The sequence below is a fragment of the Loxodonta africana genome, chromosome 4 (assembly GCF_030014295.1).
Source record: "Loxodonta africana isolate mLoxAfr1 chromosome 4, mLoxAfr1.hap2, whole genome shotgun sequence".
In the NCBI taxonomy this organism is placed as follows: Eukaryota; Metazoa; Chordata; class Mammalia; order Proboscidea; family Elephantidae; genus Loxodonta; species Loxodonta africana.
The window spans coordinates 23811127-23830945 of NC_087345.1; the positions used below are offsets into that span (position 1 = coordinate 23811127).

Here is a 19819-nt window from a genome sequence, read left to right on the forward strand (position 1 = left end):
TGAAGGGGCCTGGGACCATAAATGTCATATGGAAGCTGTCTGACCAAGAACTCCTGAACTGGATCATGGCATGAGTGAGAAACAAAACTGTTTTTAGTTAAGTCACCGAGAATTCAGGCTTTATGTATCATAGCAGCTACCAGTACCCTAACTAATAAACAAGACTTCCCAGGTTCTTGACTAGATTAGGTCACTCTGCTGAAGGCTCTGTTAATACCCTCTACTATTCCTTTCACAAGGAGCCCTGGCAGTGCAATGGTTAAGCACTTGGCTGATAACTAAAAGGTTGGCAGTTCGAACCTATCCAGCACTCCACTGGAGAAAGACTTGGCCAACTGCTCCTGTAAAGATTACAGTTGAAGGTGCCCAACGACACCCCTTTCACGGCGCTCATCACAATTGTAATTAGTTGTTCAAGGTTTGTCTTCCCATTAAACTGGTTAACTTCCCAGGGTCAGAGATTCTATCTGTCTTTTTAATTACTATATCCCCAGGGCCCAGCACAAGTCAACTAAAACTTGTCAGCGTGTTCTGCTTGAAAACTATGTACACAGTAAATGGTTCACTTACTGCTTGCTTATTTGGCTTTCTTCTAGAGTCATGGGCTCCTTTGGGAGACCAGTTATTTTTCTGTATTCTCCAACGTCTATACTTCCCATTTCAATGAATGCAAAGAAACTCTAAGAGAGCCCAAGCAGTGAAAGTGCTAACCTCAGCACCTCCACGATGTTGCTGGCAGCCTTCAACTCCCTGATATCGTCGTCTCTCACGGGAGCACACAGCTTTCCCATCGTGCTGATGACATAATCGGCCAGGCCTCGGATGTCAACAGCACTGTGCTCAGCCTGCTGCCTGATGAGGTCTGTGTCCAAAACTTCACAGATCTGGTTGCGAAGCCGGTTGCCTCCAGGAGTCAGAAAAGAAAGAAGAATCTGCAGAGGGAAAGGAAAGGAAAATTAACAGCATTATCACACGAATAAAGGTTGTCACTTGTCCCTTCAGTGTGTAGATGACCAAGCTCCTTGTCCATATTTAATGCTCTTTGGATGCAACAAAGGTTTACCCTGGCCGGACTGTAGATTGAAGGAGGAGTCCAACGTTTTGACTCCAAAAAGAAAGCTCTATCTCTTGAATTAAAGTGCCTTCCCATGGGAAGTTCCTATATAGTCAGGATGAAAACAACTGGCAAGGAAGTAATATTACTGAAAGCACTTCAAAACATTTACAGATAAACAGCGCAGAGAAGAAAGAGTAAGTTGTAGACCATGGCTCCAAAGGAACCTTTTAGAGAAGAGCAAATGGAAAAGCCCCATGGTTTCATTGGTATGTTTTACATAAACATAAACTGTTTATTACGCATTTTGTGAGTAACCTATTCATGCGGTACTCACTACACAGTGGACCCTGTACTACACACACAGATGTGGTCAGCAGCGTGGGAACATGGGCTCTGAGCCAGAATGCCTCTGTTTCCTCTCTGCCCCTTACAGCTGTGTGACCCTGGACAAGTCAGGGAACTTAGTTTTTCACATGAAAGAATAATAAGGGTAACTACAGGGTTATTTATCCTTAATGGTAAGGATAAATGAATAATATAGTGCTTGGCATAGAGCAAGTGCCCTGTAAAGGTTAGCTAATATTATAACTATCACCTCATTTAATTCTTACAACTACCCTGTAAGTACTTTTATCCCCATGTTATAGGGGAGTAAACCGAGGCTTAAACAGGGAGAGCCTGTAACTGAACCAGGTGGATCTAACCTCAGGGCCCATTCTCTTAACCTCTACTCTATGCTCTAGGCACCTCCCTCAGCTCCTTCCTCTGTACCCATTTCCCAGCCTCTGCCCCATTCCAGGGGGTGCAGGGAAAACCCTGGCAATGGCTGAACTTGCTCACTTTTTCACAAAGAGTTTCCAATATTAAAGGACTTAAAGCAGTCCCTGGGAGAGGGGAACATGAATTAATACTGACGATATCAACTTGCCTCTCTGATTTCTTCGAACAGTTTAAAGGCATGTTCATACTCAGGCGGTTCTGCACTTAGTTCTGATTCCAAGACGTCCCAGAAGGCCTGATGAACAATGTGTTTCACTCGACCGGCCAAGCTACAGGAATGAAACAGATTTTTTTTTTTTAAATAAACATGCTTGCTGATTATAAAAGAAATATGTTCACTGTAAAAATCTCAGAAAATGTAGAAAAATAGAGAATAAAAATCACCCGTAATCCCATTATTTATCCTGTGATGTGTTCCATTGCTATAATATAGTTATGAGTACCCGACACATACAATAGTATATACTCCTTTGCACGTGCTATTCTGTCCTAATCATTTCTCCTTGACATTAAGAAGGCTTCCTTGCTATTGCTTCCAAAAACTGAATAAAATTCTGTCCTAAGGAGACACGGTGTTTTACCTAGCTGCTCTCCTGCGCAGATCTTTAGACTGGTTCTAGATTGGTGGGATTGAACCTTTAAGAGAGAGCAAAATTGCCTTTTCCTCAACAGCTGAAATTTCATGGCACAGAATAGAACAGACTGGCCCCAAGGAGTCACACATTCGGATGCCTGCCAACTTCAGCTTAGATGTCCCATTTAAAGTTAGCAAAGCCACACCGCTGAAATAGAAGCATTCCTCAGAAAAGCTCACAATAGGTGGCCACCTTGTTTTACCCCTTACGTCAATGGCCCCAAATAGGTGCACATTAAAAAACACATTCTTGCTGAACTCCTACATCATTTTGCCACAGCTTTGAGTAAAGCACATATTTCCCCGCACTGTAATTACTTACTTTTCCCCACAGGGTCAGAGGCCATAGCTCCTCCTAGGTACCTGCCATTGTGCCTAGCACAGTGCCTGGCACACAGTCACTGTTCAGTGAATGCATAGTGAATGAATGAATAATTTGATAGTTAAAGCATATCTCTTCACTTTTTATTTTTCAAGTACAGATAGCTAAGTATAAAATAAGGCTATTAGAGAGGAAAATTAAATTTTTAAGGAGTGTGAGTTAAAATTGTTTCTATAACTAAAAATGCTATCTTCTACTCAGCAACTTAAAATGTTACAACTTACCCTAGTTGCCTGAGAAGATCTGTTCAGCACATATGCCATTTCCAATGTTTGAGACTCTCTTGAGCAACTACAGAACAATTAGAACACCACACACTGCTGGGATGCATTTTGGCCCTTGACTTTCCAAGCCTCTTGTACTTGGCTTGAATGGACCAATGGATAAGCTAAAACAATTTCATAGCTCCCCAAGAGACTTCAGAGTTTAAGTTTTCCTAAATGATGCAAGATATTTTGTAGCTCTTTAATTTCTTGGGGAGGGTGGGGGCCAGGGTTGAGATCAATTGAATCACTTATAAGCATTCCTATTAGGTATCAGAAACCTAACTTATTTTACCAAGTTCTTTCTCATTTGGTAAAATATGAGAGTCAGCCATATTTAAAAAGGGAAAAGCTCAGCCGTTGTGGAAAGTCATCTGAATAGCAACAGCTAATAATATGCTACTTCATTTTTAGCAAAGGTAATGTGTCCTAATGCTGCATTTTGTTTCCTTTTCTCACATTTTCTAGTCATGGCAGAAAAAGGAAGCAGAATTAATTTTTCCATGGCATAAAAGTACCACGTGCAATGCACTATTATTCTCATGAGCACATTTCATGCATTTTAAGTCTTTGGTCCCCATTTTATTCCTGGGGGATGTGAGGCTCAGAGAAGGCCTCAGCAGAGCCAGGATTCTATTCCCAGGGTCTGATCCTAAAGAGCTTTTACTATGACCTATACTTGTGACTTTTGAACTGACAGTACAGATATCTCAAAACTGTCTTTTTCTGTATTTAATAAAACATATTAATTTTAACTTCAAGGATTCGTTTTGATTAGTCAGTCAACAAATGTTTGTTGAATATCCAATGTGTGCTGGGCCCTGTTTTAGGCACTGGGGGTATTGCAGTGAAAAGAAGGTTATATGTTAGCAGGTATAGAAAGACACATACACACACACACACACACACACACACACACACACAAAAAAAAAACACCTTAAAAAGAAATAAGACAATTTAAAGGCTAAGAGAAAGATCAAGTAAGACAATATGGCAGTGATGGAGAGGGTGCCAGTACAGTTGGGTGGTTGAAGAAAGCCTCTCGAAGGCTTTGAGTTGAAACTTGAATGGGGAGAAGAGAGCAGCCATGTGAAGACCTAGGGGAAGAACATTCAAAGAAAAGAGAAGGGCAGAGTCCCCGAGGCAGGATGGAGCTTGGTGGAACTCCGGCATCAGCAAGGAAGCCAGTCTGGCTGAAGCATAGCAGGCAGGAGGGAAAGTAGTAAGAGGCAGGGGTGGGGAGTGGTGCCTTGCAGGCCATAACAAACTGTGGATTTTCATTTTAAGGGTAATAGAAAACCACTGAAGGGTTTTAAGCAAAGAAATAACCTAATCCAGTTTAGATCATTCTGGCTACTGTGTGAAAGTGGAGGGTGGACCATGGGGAGATAAGAATGGAGACAGGTTAGGACCTAAACAGTCTAGGCCAGAGATTGTGGTGGTCTAGCCTAGGGGTTGGCAGTAGAGCTGGTGTGAAGAACTGGGGTTGGTGAAATGCAGTAACCACAGAAAACCAAACAGATACACATACTTTAGCTGGTAATCTTAAAAACACTAATGATTATTATGAACAACATCCCTAGCAAGACAGGAAGGCACTTCACATTTTAAAAGAAGGAAAATTATTATGTGTACTTACTTCTGATTTAACATAAACACAAACGTTCTCAATAGTATTAAATATTATAGGTTGTCTTAATTCACGGAGAGAACACCTCAGGATTCAATAAATGGCTCCGTGGGACTGATAATTCCATGCCATTATCCATGAGCTGACTTTGCCCCTAATGAAGATTTATCTGTAGTAACAGCCTCAAGCCTTTGCTCTTCTTTGTTCCAGGGTATCTGTGGGCCATTAAAGCTAGAAGCCCTAGTGGCATAGTGGTTAAGTGTTCAGCTGCTAACCAAAAGGTCAGGAGTTTGAACCCACCAATTGCTCTGTGGGAAAAAAACATGTGGCAGTCCGCTTCTGTAAAGATTTACAGCCTCGGAAACCCTATGGGGCAGTTCTACTCTATGAGTCGGGATAGACTTGACAGCAACAGGCAAAGCCAGAGGGGTCAAGGTAGACTATAAGGATGTGGCTCTAAGGAGCGGTCCCTTCAGCTGTGAGGCTAACCAGGAGGTAGCTGTGCAGCAGTGATTCCCACCTCCACAGGCTTCTGGATCACCTATTCTTAGCACTTTGGCAGCTCAGTTGCTCTTATCCATCACAGTCTGAACACCAGATTTTAATAAATCAATCTGCAAATATTTCTTAAGGACACACCACATGCCAGCAATATGGACAGAGCAGCAAATGATACATAGTTCCTCCCTTAGTGGTGCTTTTGATCAAGCGAGGAGGATAGATATTAAGCATAAAGTTATAAAAACATTTTATCAGCGGTCTTTAGCAAAGGGATTTAATATATCTAGGAGCCCTGGGTGACGCAAATGGTTAAACACTCAACTGCTAGCCAAAAGGATGGGGGTTCAAACCTGCTCAGTGGTGCCTTGGGAGACAGGCCTGGTGATCTGCTTTCAAAAGGTCACAACTTTGAAAACCCTGTGGAACAGTTCTACACTGTACACTTGGGGTCGCCATGAGCCAGAATCAACTCAATGGCAAACACCACCACCACCACAAGTGGGTTCAGTGGAGTCCCTGAGTGGGGTAAATGGTTAACGTTCTCAGCTGCTAACCAAAAGGTTAGTAGTTCAAGTCTACCCAGAGGTACCTCAGAAGAAAGGCCTGACAATCTACTCCCAAAAAATCAGCCATTGAAAATCCTGTGGAGCACTGTTCTACTCTGACACACACGGGGTCGTCATGAATTGGAGTCTACTTGACAAAAATTGTTTTGTTTTGTTTTGTTTTAAGTAGGCTCAGTAATGTCAGGAAAAGCTACCCCCAGTAAGTAGCATTTATACTGAATTCTAATGATTACGCGTAACATGTACCCTAGAAGTTTTTTTTTTTTTTATTAAATAGGGTATAAGAACTTGTTAGAGAACTAAATAATGTGTACCTCATGTGGGTATTATAGAAGAACTTTGAAGAGTCAGTGTGAATACGTGAGACATACACAGACATACATAGAACCTTCAGCACAGTGTATGTACAACAGATGCCCCCAAGTTACCTGTTCTCAGGGAGAGCATCTTGTTTCAATTGAAAGTTGTCATTTACAGCAATTTCGTGAGCAAGAGTCATGTTTGCTAAGTTCCTTGTTGCAGCCATCACTTCATCAAATGTTACAACCCTAGGAGGGCTTGTTGCTGAAAGAAAAACAAAGGCCAGTCAACGCTGTGGAAAAGGTGTCATCCAATGAGCCTCCTGATGCGGACGGGGTTTACGTTCTTCAATTCGCACTTTCTAAGTTTCTAAGATTTACACAGTAACCAAAAAAAAACCAAGCCCGTTGCTGTCTTGTCGATTCCGACTCATAGCGACCCTATAAGACAGAGTAGAACTGCCCCATATAGTTTCCAAGGAGTGCCTGGTGGATTTGAACTGCTGACCATTTGGTTAGTAGCCATAGCACTTAAGCACTACACCACCAGGGTTTCCTTTACAAGTAAGGAGAATCTATATTAAAATAGGTGGAGTCCCCTGCTTAATCAAGACTTCAAAAATTGTACAACTCCTTTGATCATTTCAGCTACTATATTTGATAATAAATTATCAAATGTTTCTGAGACAATCTTATTAATACAGGCCCATTATGTTACATGGAAACCCTGGTGGCACAGTGGTTAAGTGCTATGGCTGCTAACCAAAGGGTCAGCAGTTCCAATCAGCCAGGCGCTCCCTGGGCACTCTATGGGGCAGTTCTACTCTGTCCTATAGGGTTGCTATGAGTCGGAATCGACTCCAAGGTACTGGGTTTGGTTTGGTTTTGGTTTATTATGTTATATACTTTTTTCTCCTTATTTTTGAAGTTTCTCATCATTGCTACATTAATTATGTGTACTAGATAGGAAATGGATAAGACTACTTTTTATTCTGTAATTCAGAATTCTTAATTTATGCAAAATAATTGATTTAAAAAAATTAGAATTTCTAAAAGTATAAGCAGTGTAGTATAGTGCTTGGTTTCAATTTCTAGTTTTGTCAGTTGGTAGTTTCCACCTGACTTCACTGAGGCATAGCTTACCTCCTCATAGGGTTGGCCTAAGGTGATTAAATGAGATAGTTTAAGAAGAACACAGTAAGAATTCAATAAATGTACATAATTAAAGTAAAATAAAATCAATCAGATAAACTCGGTAACCTACTTCTCAGTAGCAAGTAACAAAGAATTCTAGTTATTTCTAAAGACTATTCTAAAAATTATTCTAATAAATCACGTCTTTTTGAAATCACTGTTGAAACTCTTAGCTTCTGTGAATTAAAAATTATGACCTCAAACAACAGCACTGACTAGCAATACTTTGCTACCTAAAAAAAAAAAAAAAAAGAGTAAAAAGCAAAAAAATAAAGGGGGTGATATACAGAATCAGTAAAAGCCCTCTTCAGGGTGCTAAGGCGTTCTTGCCAGACGCATCAACTCCATCTAAAGCCGAGAGTAAGGAAAGGTGCAGGGACCTGGAGTGGTTGCTGGTAAATTTTTTTGCCAACTTTCTGCCCCAATAATAGTTCTCTTACAAATGTTTGTACACTTGGTCCAATACCCAATTACAACCAAAGGAATTTCTAGAAACACTTTAGGCACCAAGACATTCATACAGTAGTATTTACAATGTAAAAAGTTGGAAACTAGTTCAACGTCCACTGACAAATCAATGGTTAAGTAAATTTGTGGATTTTTTTTTTTTTTTTTTCCCCTGATGAAGTAGTGTTGTGACAGCACTGCTGTCAAGCTTGCCCCCAATGCATGGCGACTCCTCGTACAACAGAAGGAAGCGCTGCCCAGCCCTGCGCCATGCCCATGATTCATTGCAGATTAGACCACTGTTATCTACAGGGTTTTCATTGGCTGATCTTTGGAAGTAGATTGCCAGGCCTTTCTTCCTAATCCATCTTAATCTAGAAGCTCCGCTGACACTTGTTCAGCATCATAGCAACACACAAGCCCTCAATGACAGATGGGTAGTGGCTGTGTGTGCGGCATATGAGCTGGGAATCCAACTGGGTCTCCTGCCTAGAAGGGAGAATTCTACCACTGGGCCACTACTGCCCTCTGATGAAGTGGTGGGCAGTCATAAAGGCTATGTATTAAAATAGCTATTAGTACATGTTTTAGTTACAATACCAAATAAAAAGAACCTAAATGTATATACACATGGATATTGGTAAGGCAACATTAAAGGCAGGATGGAGACATGACAAAGTATTGCCAGTTGTCTTTGGGTGATGTTACACGTAATATTTTCTTTTCTCTATACTTAACTACTTTCCAAATCTTCTTTAATGAGATGTATAGACTGAAAATAGATACAAATGAACAAAGTTTTTTAAGTGGGCATTTGATCATATTAAACATTAGTTTCTTCTTTTTGTATTTGCTTTGTCAGCTTAAGGTTTTATATTTCTTATACAAAATGTCAATTAAAACTCTAAAAAACCAACCAACTTTACAGATCTCTAGCTGCCTCACACAAAAAAAGGAAAACCATGTCTCCCTCAGCCATAAAATGGCCACTCTTAAATCTCACTTCCCTAGAGTAGTTACTCTTGTGGGCACATTTCAGGGCTGATTTGCACAACAATTTTTGAAATCAGCAGGAAACCCTTTAGATTATTTCACTTCCTGCCGGACCCTTGAATTGGGGCCAGTTTACTCAATGTAATTCAGAAATAACCAGAACAGACCAACTTGAACTTATTCTTGGGGAAAGGAATAAGAAGTGACCTCAGGAAGGAGTCATTTTCTACCAACTGGGAGAGAAGATGGTTAAGGTCGGGGGGCCTGATTTATAGACAAACCAAAGCAGGTTAGAGACAGTGATCACAATAAAAGTCAGCAGGTTATAAACTTTAGTAGTTGTATATTCCTGAGGACATACACAAAACAGCTGCAGCGCCTCTGCAGTGGTGTTCTGAAACATCTACATAGGAGAAGAAATTTGTGCTTTGCTCTCACTCATTTCTGAGTTTTAAAATCCAATGCATATGTCTAGAAGCAGCCCCACCACCCCCAGCCCCTACACCCTCGTTGGCTTACAAGCAGGAGAGTTGGATTTGCTGGAGGAGTCGCTTGTAAAGCTCTGTCTGGAGCATTCGTAGTCACTGAGTGAAGCCATGCTTTCGGAAAACTGGGAAGAGTCTGAATCGCTGGGCTGGTCCTCTCCCACGTACTGCTTCTCGCCATTGAAGGGCATCCTGTTTCACTTGAGTGTGGATAAGGAGAGCACCTGCAGAGACAAATGGACCTTGTGTGAACATTCTGTGGTACATCCACTGGTGATGTGGACCTTATGGCACAGCACTGAAAAGGCCCCCAGACAATTAGCACCTCCTTCCCCCAGGACCCCAGCCAGGCTGTCACTAGGCCTTCAAGGCTGCCTTCCAGAAGAGATTCCACAACCACAGGTGTGAGCTTACTCAGGACACACCCAGTACGAACGTGGAGCAGCTCTCGGCAATAACAGATCCTTAAAATGCACATGCACTCTTTCTCCTGTGTTACTAAAACATGGAAGGAACGAGTAAGAGCGTGGGTCTCTAGGGTCAACTGCCTGGGTTGGAGTCTCATTCTCTGTTTTAACACAGGACCCTGGAGAAGTCACTTAACCTCTTTGCTTCAATTATTTACCTCATCAGGAAAACTGGGCTGAAAAACTAATGTCATAGGGTTGTTTGAAGATTCCAAACAAAACGACCCAACCCATTGCTATCAATTCTGACTTACAGTGACCCTACAGGACAGGGTGGAACTGGCCCATAGGGTTTCCAAGGCTGTCATCTTTGGAGAGCTGGTGGCGTAGTGGTTAAGAGCTTGGCTGCTAACTAAAAGGTCGGTGGTTTGAATCCACCACATGCTCCATGGAAATTCTATGGGGCAGTTCTACTCTGTCCTATAGGGTTGCTATGAGTTGGAATCGACACAATGGCAACTTTTTAAAAATCTTCATGGAAGCACACTGCCACATCTTTTTCCCTCGGAGCCACTGGTGAGTTGCAAATCCAAACTTTGTGTTAGTATGCCCAGTGCTTAACAACTGCGCTACCAGGACTCCTTTGTTTGAAGATTAAATAGGATAAATCATATCAAGGTGTTTAGCACAGCACTCAAATGTCAGCTATTATTATTGTTACTACCTTTTTAAAAAAATATTTTAAAAATCAATCTCTTCGTGATCTCTGTGAGCCTCCTGGTGGAAAGAGAAGACTGATGAAAATCTCTGGCTGGCAAATCACGAGGTTCTTCCCCTTCATTTTCACGTGAACTGCCAGGATACAAGGAGCAAGACCTGATGTTTGACAATTTACAAAGTACTCACCACAACACGATCAGCAAACAGGCGCACAGGGGCCTGATTCACAGGTGGGTGTAACAGGCTCAAGCTTAGCAGGGAACCCACTGTGCCATAAAATGCAGTGTTTTTAAAGCTGCCAGAAGTGAAACCACAACTACACACAGTGCGCCTGGAAATGCCCGCACGGTTTCTTCGACGATTTGGTTATTATTTACTGAGTGCCTACTATGTATGAGGCACCGAGCTGAGCACTGGGGAGAATAACAGTGAACAAAATAGACGGGGCCATCTTCTTCTGGCCCTCAAATCCAGTTATCTAGAACTCTGTGTGCTGGATATTAAAAAAAACCAGTTGCCACTGTGTCAATTCCAAATCATGGAGACCACGTATGTGTCAGAGTAGAACTGCTCTGTAGAGATTTCAATGGCTGATTTTTCAGAAGCAGATTGCCTGGTCTTTCTTCCAAGGTGCCTCTGGATGAATTCGAACCTCCAACCTTTTGGTTAGCAGGCTAGCGTGTTAACCATTTGCACTACCCAGGAACTCCATGCAGGATGTTAGCAGACGTGAAAAGGGAAAACAAGGTATTGCTGAAGAAGCATGAAAAAGGAAAGCCCAAAAGGATCAGGATTGAGGAAGAATCTAGCCTTTGTTGAAAGAGCACCTTTTTTTATCCCTTGAGTGGTGACAGAGACAAGCGTGGGCCAGAGAGGGGTTTTTATTAAGGGCCAAAACCCCAAGGCCATTTGCACCTTGTCTTACCGAAACAACCCTCTTCAGTTTTGCTCCTTACAGAAATGGACCCTTGTCCAGCCCATCCTTGTTGCAAATAGAAAACCACTAACAGTGAAGCCTTTCTGTGAAGACTAAAGGGCTGGTCCAGAGCCTAGGTGTGGAGTTTAGCTGCCAGGAAACTACCATGTGGAAACATTCACCTTATCCTATAATCCCAAAGCCAATCACCATAAATATAGCCCAAAAAATAGCCTTGAATCCTCGCATCCTCTATCCCATGATATTGTATTTGGTGAAGCAGAGGGCCAAGAAGGGTGAGGGAGGCTCTCAGTAAGGTAGATTGGCACAATAGCCATAATGATGGATTTGAATATGCTGGTGATTGGGAGGAAGTCACAGGAATGGGCAACGGTTTTTTCTGTTGTACATAAGGTCGCCATGCCATCTAACCATCCATTCATCCCATGAAAAAGATTCTATTTGCGCTTTAACTCCAGTCTTCTGGGAGAAAGGGAATAGAAGACACAAGAAAAGGGGCTTCTCTAACCATTTCACTTCCAAACCAAAACCCATTGCCATTGAGTTGATTCTGACTCAAATGACCCCATATGATGGGTAGAAATGCCCACAGGGTTTCCAAGGCTGTATTCTTCATAGAAGCAGACTGCTATATCCTTCTCCTGCAGAGTGGCTGGTGGGTTTGAACTGCTGACCTTTTGGTTAGCAGCAGAGCACTTAACTGCTGCACCACCAGAGCTCCTTATCTCACTTCCACCAAACCCAAAATCCTAAATGAAATGCTTTCCCTTCCCTCTAGCTTTCTCTCTCTCTGCCAACATTTTACTTCCCATTGAGTGCATTTCTTGAAAATGGTACCTTCTCCAGGAAGCCCTCCTCTACCCTCTGGTCAGAGTTAGGTCAGAGTTAATGGCATTCTTCGTTGTACATCTGTAGCACACCTCTTGGATTCCCTCAGTAGCACTTAGACTCCTTTTCTATGGTATTTTCCTCCCATGGTTACAACTAACTCTCCTTAATAAGGCAGAGAGTGTGTCTTGTCCATCACCGGTGTCAAGTTCATGACAAATACTCATTTGACGTCAGCTGAATTGAATCCACTGAATCCCATTTGGTACAGAATCAACCGGAACATTTGCAAACTGATATCACTACACAGTTACAAGTCTGGTACTGCTGAAGTCCAAGGCCTGGGGCAGAGAATTTACCTCCTAAACCTACCTCTTTAGTTTAAATTCAGAATTCCCTGGTCCTTGCCATACCCTTATTTGAATATCTTAAAGACTGCTCCCATTTTATTGCTTTTTCAGTCATTCTGTTGCAACGGTGTGATGCATGCTCTGCTCTTAATTTCTCTCTGTTACAGTTGTCTCAAATGAGCAGGATCTCCGGCTGTTTTTCCAAGCAAAAGTGAATAAAAGATTTCATCCATGGGAATTTATGAACTAGGTTAATAGTTGTAACTGTCCATTTCATTTTTCTACTCCAGTTGAACAGCACACTTCATAGGTTGCTTAATTGTGTTTAAAAAGGCAGTCAGGTGCTAAGGTTTAAAACATAAAAAGCTCTAGGTTAGGAGTTAAGAGTCCTGGGTTTGGGGCCTGGGTCTGTCATTAATTTACACATCACATCAGGTCTCTTAGCCTGTTTTCTGAGGGGGTTGGCCAGCTAGGAATTGCTAAGGTTCTATAAGCCAGAGTTCCATGAGGCAGGACGAGTTCTGAGAAATTAAATATGCTCAAGGCAGGCATGCCTACCAATGTGCTTCTACCCTTTATTCTTACAATTCACTGAAGGTAGAGCTTCTACCTTCTACGGGGGATGCAACAGAAAATTTACAAGCTTCTGTAAAGACAGAAAGTAACTCCAAGGCAATGTTCTTCTCCCTGAGTTTAGAAACTCTTGTTTAATTGGTAGAAGGCCTCCACATTACAACCGGGCTTTATGCATCCATGCAGAAGCCCTTCCTTGAAGTCAAAATGCCCATTATTACTCTATTTAGAAATTGTCTGTTTCTTCATATGGGAATAAATGTAGTAACACCTAACTCATAGGGTTGGTGTGAGATTTCACTTAGTCAATGTATATAGGGTGCTTGGAATGGGGTCTCTCGCAGAGTGAGCACGATACAGGTGTTTGCTATTATTAGTATTATTTGCTTTTTTTTGTTGTTGCAGCTGTTATTATCATTATCTCAGGCATTAAAAACTCTGGAAAGAAGAACAATTTTTTTCCCCAGGGTGATAAAAGCATGTTCCTCTACGGATAAACAAGGCTGGTAGTTAATCCAGGACAGAACTCTTACACTTGCTGGAAATACAAAAGCCAAAAAAGCAAACGGCTCATCACTGTGTACTTGGTCTTCTGCAAGTTTCTTCACATCTACTCTTGGCTTTCTCGATCTCTTGTTTCCAAGTAAGTCATCTAGGGACAAAGCTACTTGACTTGAAAGGCAATGAGGGTAATCAGACTGCTTTTCAAACTATTTTGGAATCTCTCTTAGAACCTTGATAATGAAAGCAGCTGTTTCTTTAAGAATGGTAATGCTTCTCATACTGACAAACTTAGATGTACTTAGCCTTCACCACTGTAACTCATAATCAGTAAGCCAAACAACTTTTCAGGAACACCACATCTCATTGTACCGGGAGGATTTACTCATTGGTCAAAGGTAAAGGCAGACAATAACTCTAAGCAAAGGCTCCAACACTACAGCGGGTCACTAGTCAAAGAGAATGAAGTACTGTCATGTTCACATTTTCATTGTATCGTTCCAGCATTTCATAATAATAAATACACTATTATATCATTCCTTCAGAGGCCAACGACTGGCATGCAGCAGGCACTTAAATATTTTGTTGTTGTTTAGTGCCGTCAAGTCGGTTCCGACTCATAGCCACGCTATGCACAACAGAACAAAACACTGCCTGGTCCTGGGCCATTCCCACAATTGTTGCTATGTTTGAGCCCACTGTTGCAGCCACTATTTCAATCCACCTCATTGAGGGTCTTCCTCTTTTTCACTGACCCTCTACTTTACCAAGCATGATGTCTTTCTCCAGGGACTGATCCCTCCTGATAACATGTCTAAAGTATGTTAGAAGAAGTCTCACCCTCTTTGCTTCTAAGGCGCATTCTGGCTGTACTTCTTTTAAGACAGATTTGTTCGTTCTTCTGGCAGTCCATGGTACATCCAATATCCTTCACCAACACCATAATTCAAAGGCATCAACTCTTCTTCAGTCTTCCTCATTTACAGTCCAGCTTTCACATGCATTTATGAGGTGACTGAAAATAACACAGCTTGGGTCAGGTGCACCTTAGTCCTCAAAGTGACATCTTTGTTTTTTAACACTTTAAAGAGGTCTTTTGCAGCAGATTTTCTCCGTGCAATACGTTGTTTTTTGATTTCTTGACTGATGCTTCCATGGGTGTTGATTGTGGATCTAAGTAAAATGAAATTCTTGACAACTTCAATATTTTCTCAACTTATCATTAGGTTGCTTATTGGTCCAGTTGTGAGGATTTTTGTTTTACGTTGAGGTGTAATCCATACTGAAGACTGTGGTCTTTGATCTTCCTCAGTAAGTGCTTCAAGTCCTCTTCACTTTCAGCAAGCAAGGTTGTATCATCTACATAGTGCAGGTTGTTAATGAGTCTTTCTCCAATCCTAATGCCACATTCTTCTCTTCATATAGTCTGGTCTATCAGATTATTTGCTCAGCATACAGACTGAATAAGTACGGTGGATACAACCCTGACGCACACCTAAGTATTTACTGTTGAATAAATGAATGGGTGAATGAATGAGTGTGTAAAGATATCAGGGCAGTATGCTTACTGGCATTTCAGACAGGTGGGGATGAGTACCTGAAGAAGTTGTCCTGTATTCCAACACAGATGACAGGGAGATGGTTTTTGGTTTGGTAGTGATTCTCAGCCTGGGTCCAGGCTACCATCTTTACTTCCTTATTTCCTTTCTGCAGCAAACGCTACCTGTAAATTGTCCTGAGCTGGTTCAGGATTGCAAAGATAATATGGGCAGTCCCCGATTACAAACGTCTAACTTAGTACAACCTGTAGTTACAAACCAACCGCCGTAAAGCCTATTATATTAAAAATTCTAGGTACATACAATGGTTTCTAATAACAAATAGGTACTACTTTGTGACATGCATCAAAGTAATATTATTACTGTATTAATATGTTAAGGATGTTTTAGTGTATCTGGAAGTGTTTCTTTAATTTTATAATGCATATAAAAGTACACTATATACTAAGACAAACATTAGATACGAACCCCACCTAATTGTTCCGACTTACATACAGATTTGACTTAAAGACAGACTTAGGAATAGAACTTGTTCATAGTTTAGGGACTACCTGTACCATTGACAATACACATGCCAGTGAAACAATAAGAACACTGGAGCCAGGAGGCCTGGGCTCTTTATCATGACACTTGATATTTACTGACTGGAGACAGGGGACTTATTCCCATTTGTAAAATGGGTACAATAATAGCATTTGCCTTGTGGAATTATGAAGGTTAATTGAAATAGTCTATGCCGCAAGTGCTTGACAGATGTCAACTATTATTTTATTCTTATTAAAAGAAGCTCTGAACTCCAAAAATGTCAATGTTATTAAAAAAGAAAAAAAAAGAAAGGAAGGCTGAGGATATGTTCCAGATTTAAAAAAAAAAGATTAAATAGCCTTACAACTAAGTGCAATTGGTGATCCTGGTCTGGATCCTCTTCTGGTGGAAAAAAAGAAATGCTATAAAGGACATTATGGGTCAGTTGTTATAACCCTACAGTCTCCTGTCTGTATTCCAATATTAAATTTACTGAAGCTGATAAAAGTACTGTGGTTATGGGCCAAACTTCCTACCTTGGAGCAAGTGCACCTACTGTCTCCTCCTGGCATGTTCTTTTCCCTGATCACCATGTGGTTGGCTCCTTGTTATCTTTCAGATGTGAGGTTAAATGTCACAATGTCAAAAATGATCTTCCCTGACGCCCCCACTCACCCCATCTAATGCTTAGAACACTGCCTGGGACAGAGCAGGAGTTCAATGAATATCGTTAAATGAACAAATAAAGCCACACTCCTATTTGTGAGACAATGCGGATTCTCCTTTTCTGTTTCACTCACTTGGCTCATATGCGTATTACATAGTCATTGAAAGCACCACAGTTTTCTGCCTATCTGTCTCTCACTAAATTTTAAGCTGTTTGTGGGAGGGAGCTGTCTCCCCTTTCCATTTCCCAGTGCCAAGCTCAATACACTTCCAAGGCATCATGGCACCCATAATCCAAGCTAGCAAAGACTCACAGGTCCAGAGTTTAAAGAAAGTTTTACATTGTGTCTTTCCATCCTCTGAATGCTTACTGATAGCAAATAACAACAATTAGCACTGTTACTGATTGCTTACCATGACCCAGCCCCCATACTAAGTGCTCTAAATGTTTTACCTCCTTCAATGTTCAGGATAACCTTGTTAGCTAAGGTACTATTATCATCGCCATTTTAAATATAAGAATCTGAGGTTCAGAGAGGTTAAATTACTTGCCCAAGGGTTCACAGCTGATACAGCAGAACGCAAGCCCAGGAAGTGGATTACTAAAGCCCATGCTCTCTCCAGGATGGCTGGAGAAAATCTGGTGTGCGGCTCATTTTTTCCAACCCACTGTACCAAATTGATCTACCCAGCACTACGTGGACAGCTGCACATATGGCAGCAAACTGGCCTTACCCTGGGGGTGGCTGCCCTAGTGCTATACCCTGAAGGGCATCACTGAAGAAGTCCATTGTCCAAAATAAGTGTCAACCACTCCACTAGAGTGACTGATATTCCGTTCTCGGGAGCCATCCTTTATGTGCTCCAGAATCCCTGGTTAAAATCCAGATATTATGAACAGGGTTAACTGCTTAAGGCTGGTATGAGTCATTAACATTTTGGAGTGAATTACTCAGATTATACAGCAGGGCCCTGAGGAATGAAACCCAGCCAGTTTAAACCTAGGTGGCAGAAAAGGAAAATTTCAAGAAACATATAGTAGGCACCATCCTTCAAGACCAGATTGAGGTCAGGTGAAAGGGCAGGCAATCACATACATGTGAAGGGCAAGGAGCTGGAATAGTAAAAAACAGGACTGGGACTCTGAAGAAAAAATTACAGGGAATGAGAAAATCTTCATCTTCTGTAAAATGCTGCTTCAGAACCAGTCCCAAACAGCAATATTAAAAAGTTATTCACACACGGCAAAGCAAAAACCAGAGCTGAGACACATGCCTGCACCATTCAACTAGAGAATACTGTTCTCATCAAATTAGAACCAACAAAGAGCCAGATAAAAGCCAACAAGTCAGTCATTGTTTAAAAAAGCAGATGTTCACGCTACACATAGCATTACAACACCAGGGAGAAGGATTTCTGGGCACTTTTCACACTTGAAGATACTTCTCTCAACCCTGGCTTCTCTGTTTTAGCACCTGTGTGTCCCCATATGGGGCCCTCACAGACTGGCCTTGAAGCTGCTTCTACACATGACTGGTATTTTCAGACCTGGGCCACCCAAGTCAGGCAGCCTCCACTGGCTGCCAGGGTGCTGTACCAACCCCTAGAGGTAAGAGGAAATAGCAGGCAGCGAGCCTCCTAAAGTGGGAATCACAGCCGAGTGACAGGTAGAAAAGAGCAAGGTCTCCAACTGGGTTGGAGGCAATGGACCAAAGCTGGGTGTGAGGTCCCCACTAGGGACAGGGGCAACTTGTCTAGTTTTTTCATGGTTAAAGTTGCAGGACAACCATCCATGATAATTCCCAAACTTCAGTAACTAGGGTACCACTCTTCACGACTGTTTCCACATCTCCACCCTCACCTATGCTATAATTTATCAGACACTTGTATCTTAACTAGATTTTTATATTTAAATACATTTGTTTTTTAAAAAACTTTGTATCATTGTGAAATCTCTTGTTTAATAAAATAGTTACATGCACCAACGGAGGGAGTGGAGGGGAAGGGGAAGCATATAATTATGTTCATCCAGACTTCATTTGTCCATGTACCACCTGAAATCAGCTGCTACGTCCAGTGCTGCCACCAGACAAGCAGCTTTGGCAAACACAAGCCGTCCCCCGGAGGACAGGGGTTCGAGCCCAGGCCTGACTGGCATTTCCCCATCTTCCTCCCCTAACTGAGGATATCAACAAGGGGACCGTCGAAGTGTCTGCGCACCACTCCCCTCCAAAAGCACCACGTTTCCTGTCAAAACAAACTCTCGGGGGAGGGGACGGCGGAGGCAGAGCCGAGTGCCCAGGAAACCCCGGCAACAAACCCCAAACACACGCTGCGGGCCCCGCCCCACCCCTATCCCGGCTCAGACCCCCACCCCAGGCAGGCCCGGGACGCGGAGGGCGGATGTCACCTTCCGGAGCCCTGTTTGTGGAGAGCCGCTCTCGGCGCGGTCGCTGGCACAGGCCCAGGGAGATGTAAACAGCAGCGAAGAGGCCCCGACCCTGCCGCCTCCGGGGCCCGAAGCCCGCGGCCACCCTGACACCCGCTGCGACCACTCGGCGCCCGTGCCCCGCTCCCTCGCGGGGCGGCGGTTCGAGATCACACAAGGGGATCTGGAGGGAAGAGCAAAGAGCGGGGGCTCTCTCACCCCTGAGGCCACTCCAGTCCCAGGACGGGGTCCCGAAGTGGGACTAGGGCGGCCCTCGGGATGCCCTGGGGAGAGGCGTCCCCTCTGCCGGAGCCGGCCTCTCACCTCCGAGCCAGCGACCCTCTCCCCCGGGACGGATACGCACGGGGTCCGGCGTGGAGAAAGGCGACTGAGTGACCCGGGGTTGGGGGGGGGGGTCGCTGGGTGTCCCCTCACCGAGCGCCGCAAAACCAGCACGAAAACTCACCAACCCAACAAGCCCAGGCTCTTCGTCCCCCACGCGGTATTTAAAGGGCCCGGAGGGACTCTAGGGAGGCGGTCAAGGCGCGGCCATCACGCTAACCGGTGAGCGGGGGGGGGGGACAGCGCGGCGGAGAGGGGAAACTCAGGGCACTTTAGGCTCAGATGGCCGAACTCTCACAGATTTGATCGACTAAAAAAACACTTCACTCACGTTCGGATCACAGAGGCCGAGGACAGCATGGAGCGGAGGGAGTTTCGGATGCGAGAGGAAACGGTTCCCCCCCGCATGCTGCGAGTGGTGCGGTCCGGAGACTGCTAGGGGCGGAGAGAGATGTGTTTACGGAACTAGGGCAGCCGTGCCGCGGGGTGAGCCCGGCTCTTGGGGCGGGGCGGACAGCTGGGGGCGGGGCCTATCGGGGCTGGGGGCGGGGCGAGGCTAGCGGCACCAGTAGAGCGTGGAGCCGACCCCTGGGCTTCCAGGGCGCCCCCGCGCCGACAATGCTGCAAACTGCCGGGCTGCTAGTGGAACTGCTAGGAGCCGGACAGCCCCATTTAGACGACTCAGTCCTACGTGAGTGCCCACCCTCACACCGCCCCATACGTACAGCATACCAACAACGTTGCAAGTGGGC

At 43.5% G+C, this 19819-nt stretch overlaps 1 protein-coding gene across 6 annotated transcripts in view; it reads right to left on the bottom strand.

Moving 5' to 3' along the window:
• TCP11L2 (t-complex 11 like 2) overlaps positions 1-19509 on the bottom strand; it is a 44326-nt gene extending 24817 nt beyond the window's left edge. Inside the window, exons 1-5 of one of the 6 annotated variants that reach the window (XM_023539130.2) lie at positions 19399-19509; positions 9266-9455; positions 6242-6377; positions 1986-2106; positions 712-932 (exon numbers count right to left, since the gene is read on the bottom strand). In XM_023539130.2, coding sequence (XP_023394898.1) covers positions 712-932; positions 1986-2106; positions 6242-6377; positions 9266-9422 — 635 coding nt within the window. In that variant the 5' untranslated portion in view covers positions 9423-9455; positions 19399-19509. Of the gene's footprint in view, positions 1-711; positions 933-1985; positions 2107-6241; positions 6378-9265; positions 9456-10362; positions 10491-15144; positions 18566-18707; positions 18818-19049; positions 19163-19191; positions 19263-19398 lie in introns of those variants that run through there. The other 5 variants (XM_064283663.1, XM_010599915.3, XM_023539123.2 and 2 more) reach the window with 5 other exon arrangements.
• Between the last annotated feature and the right edge of the window lie 310 nt (positions 19510-19819).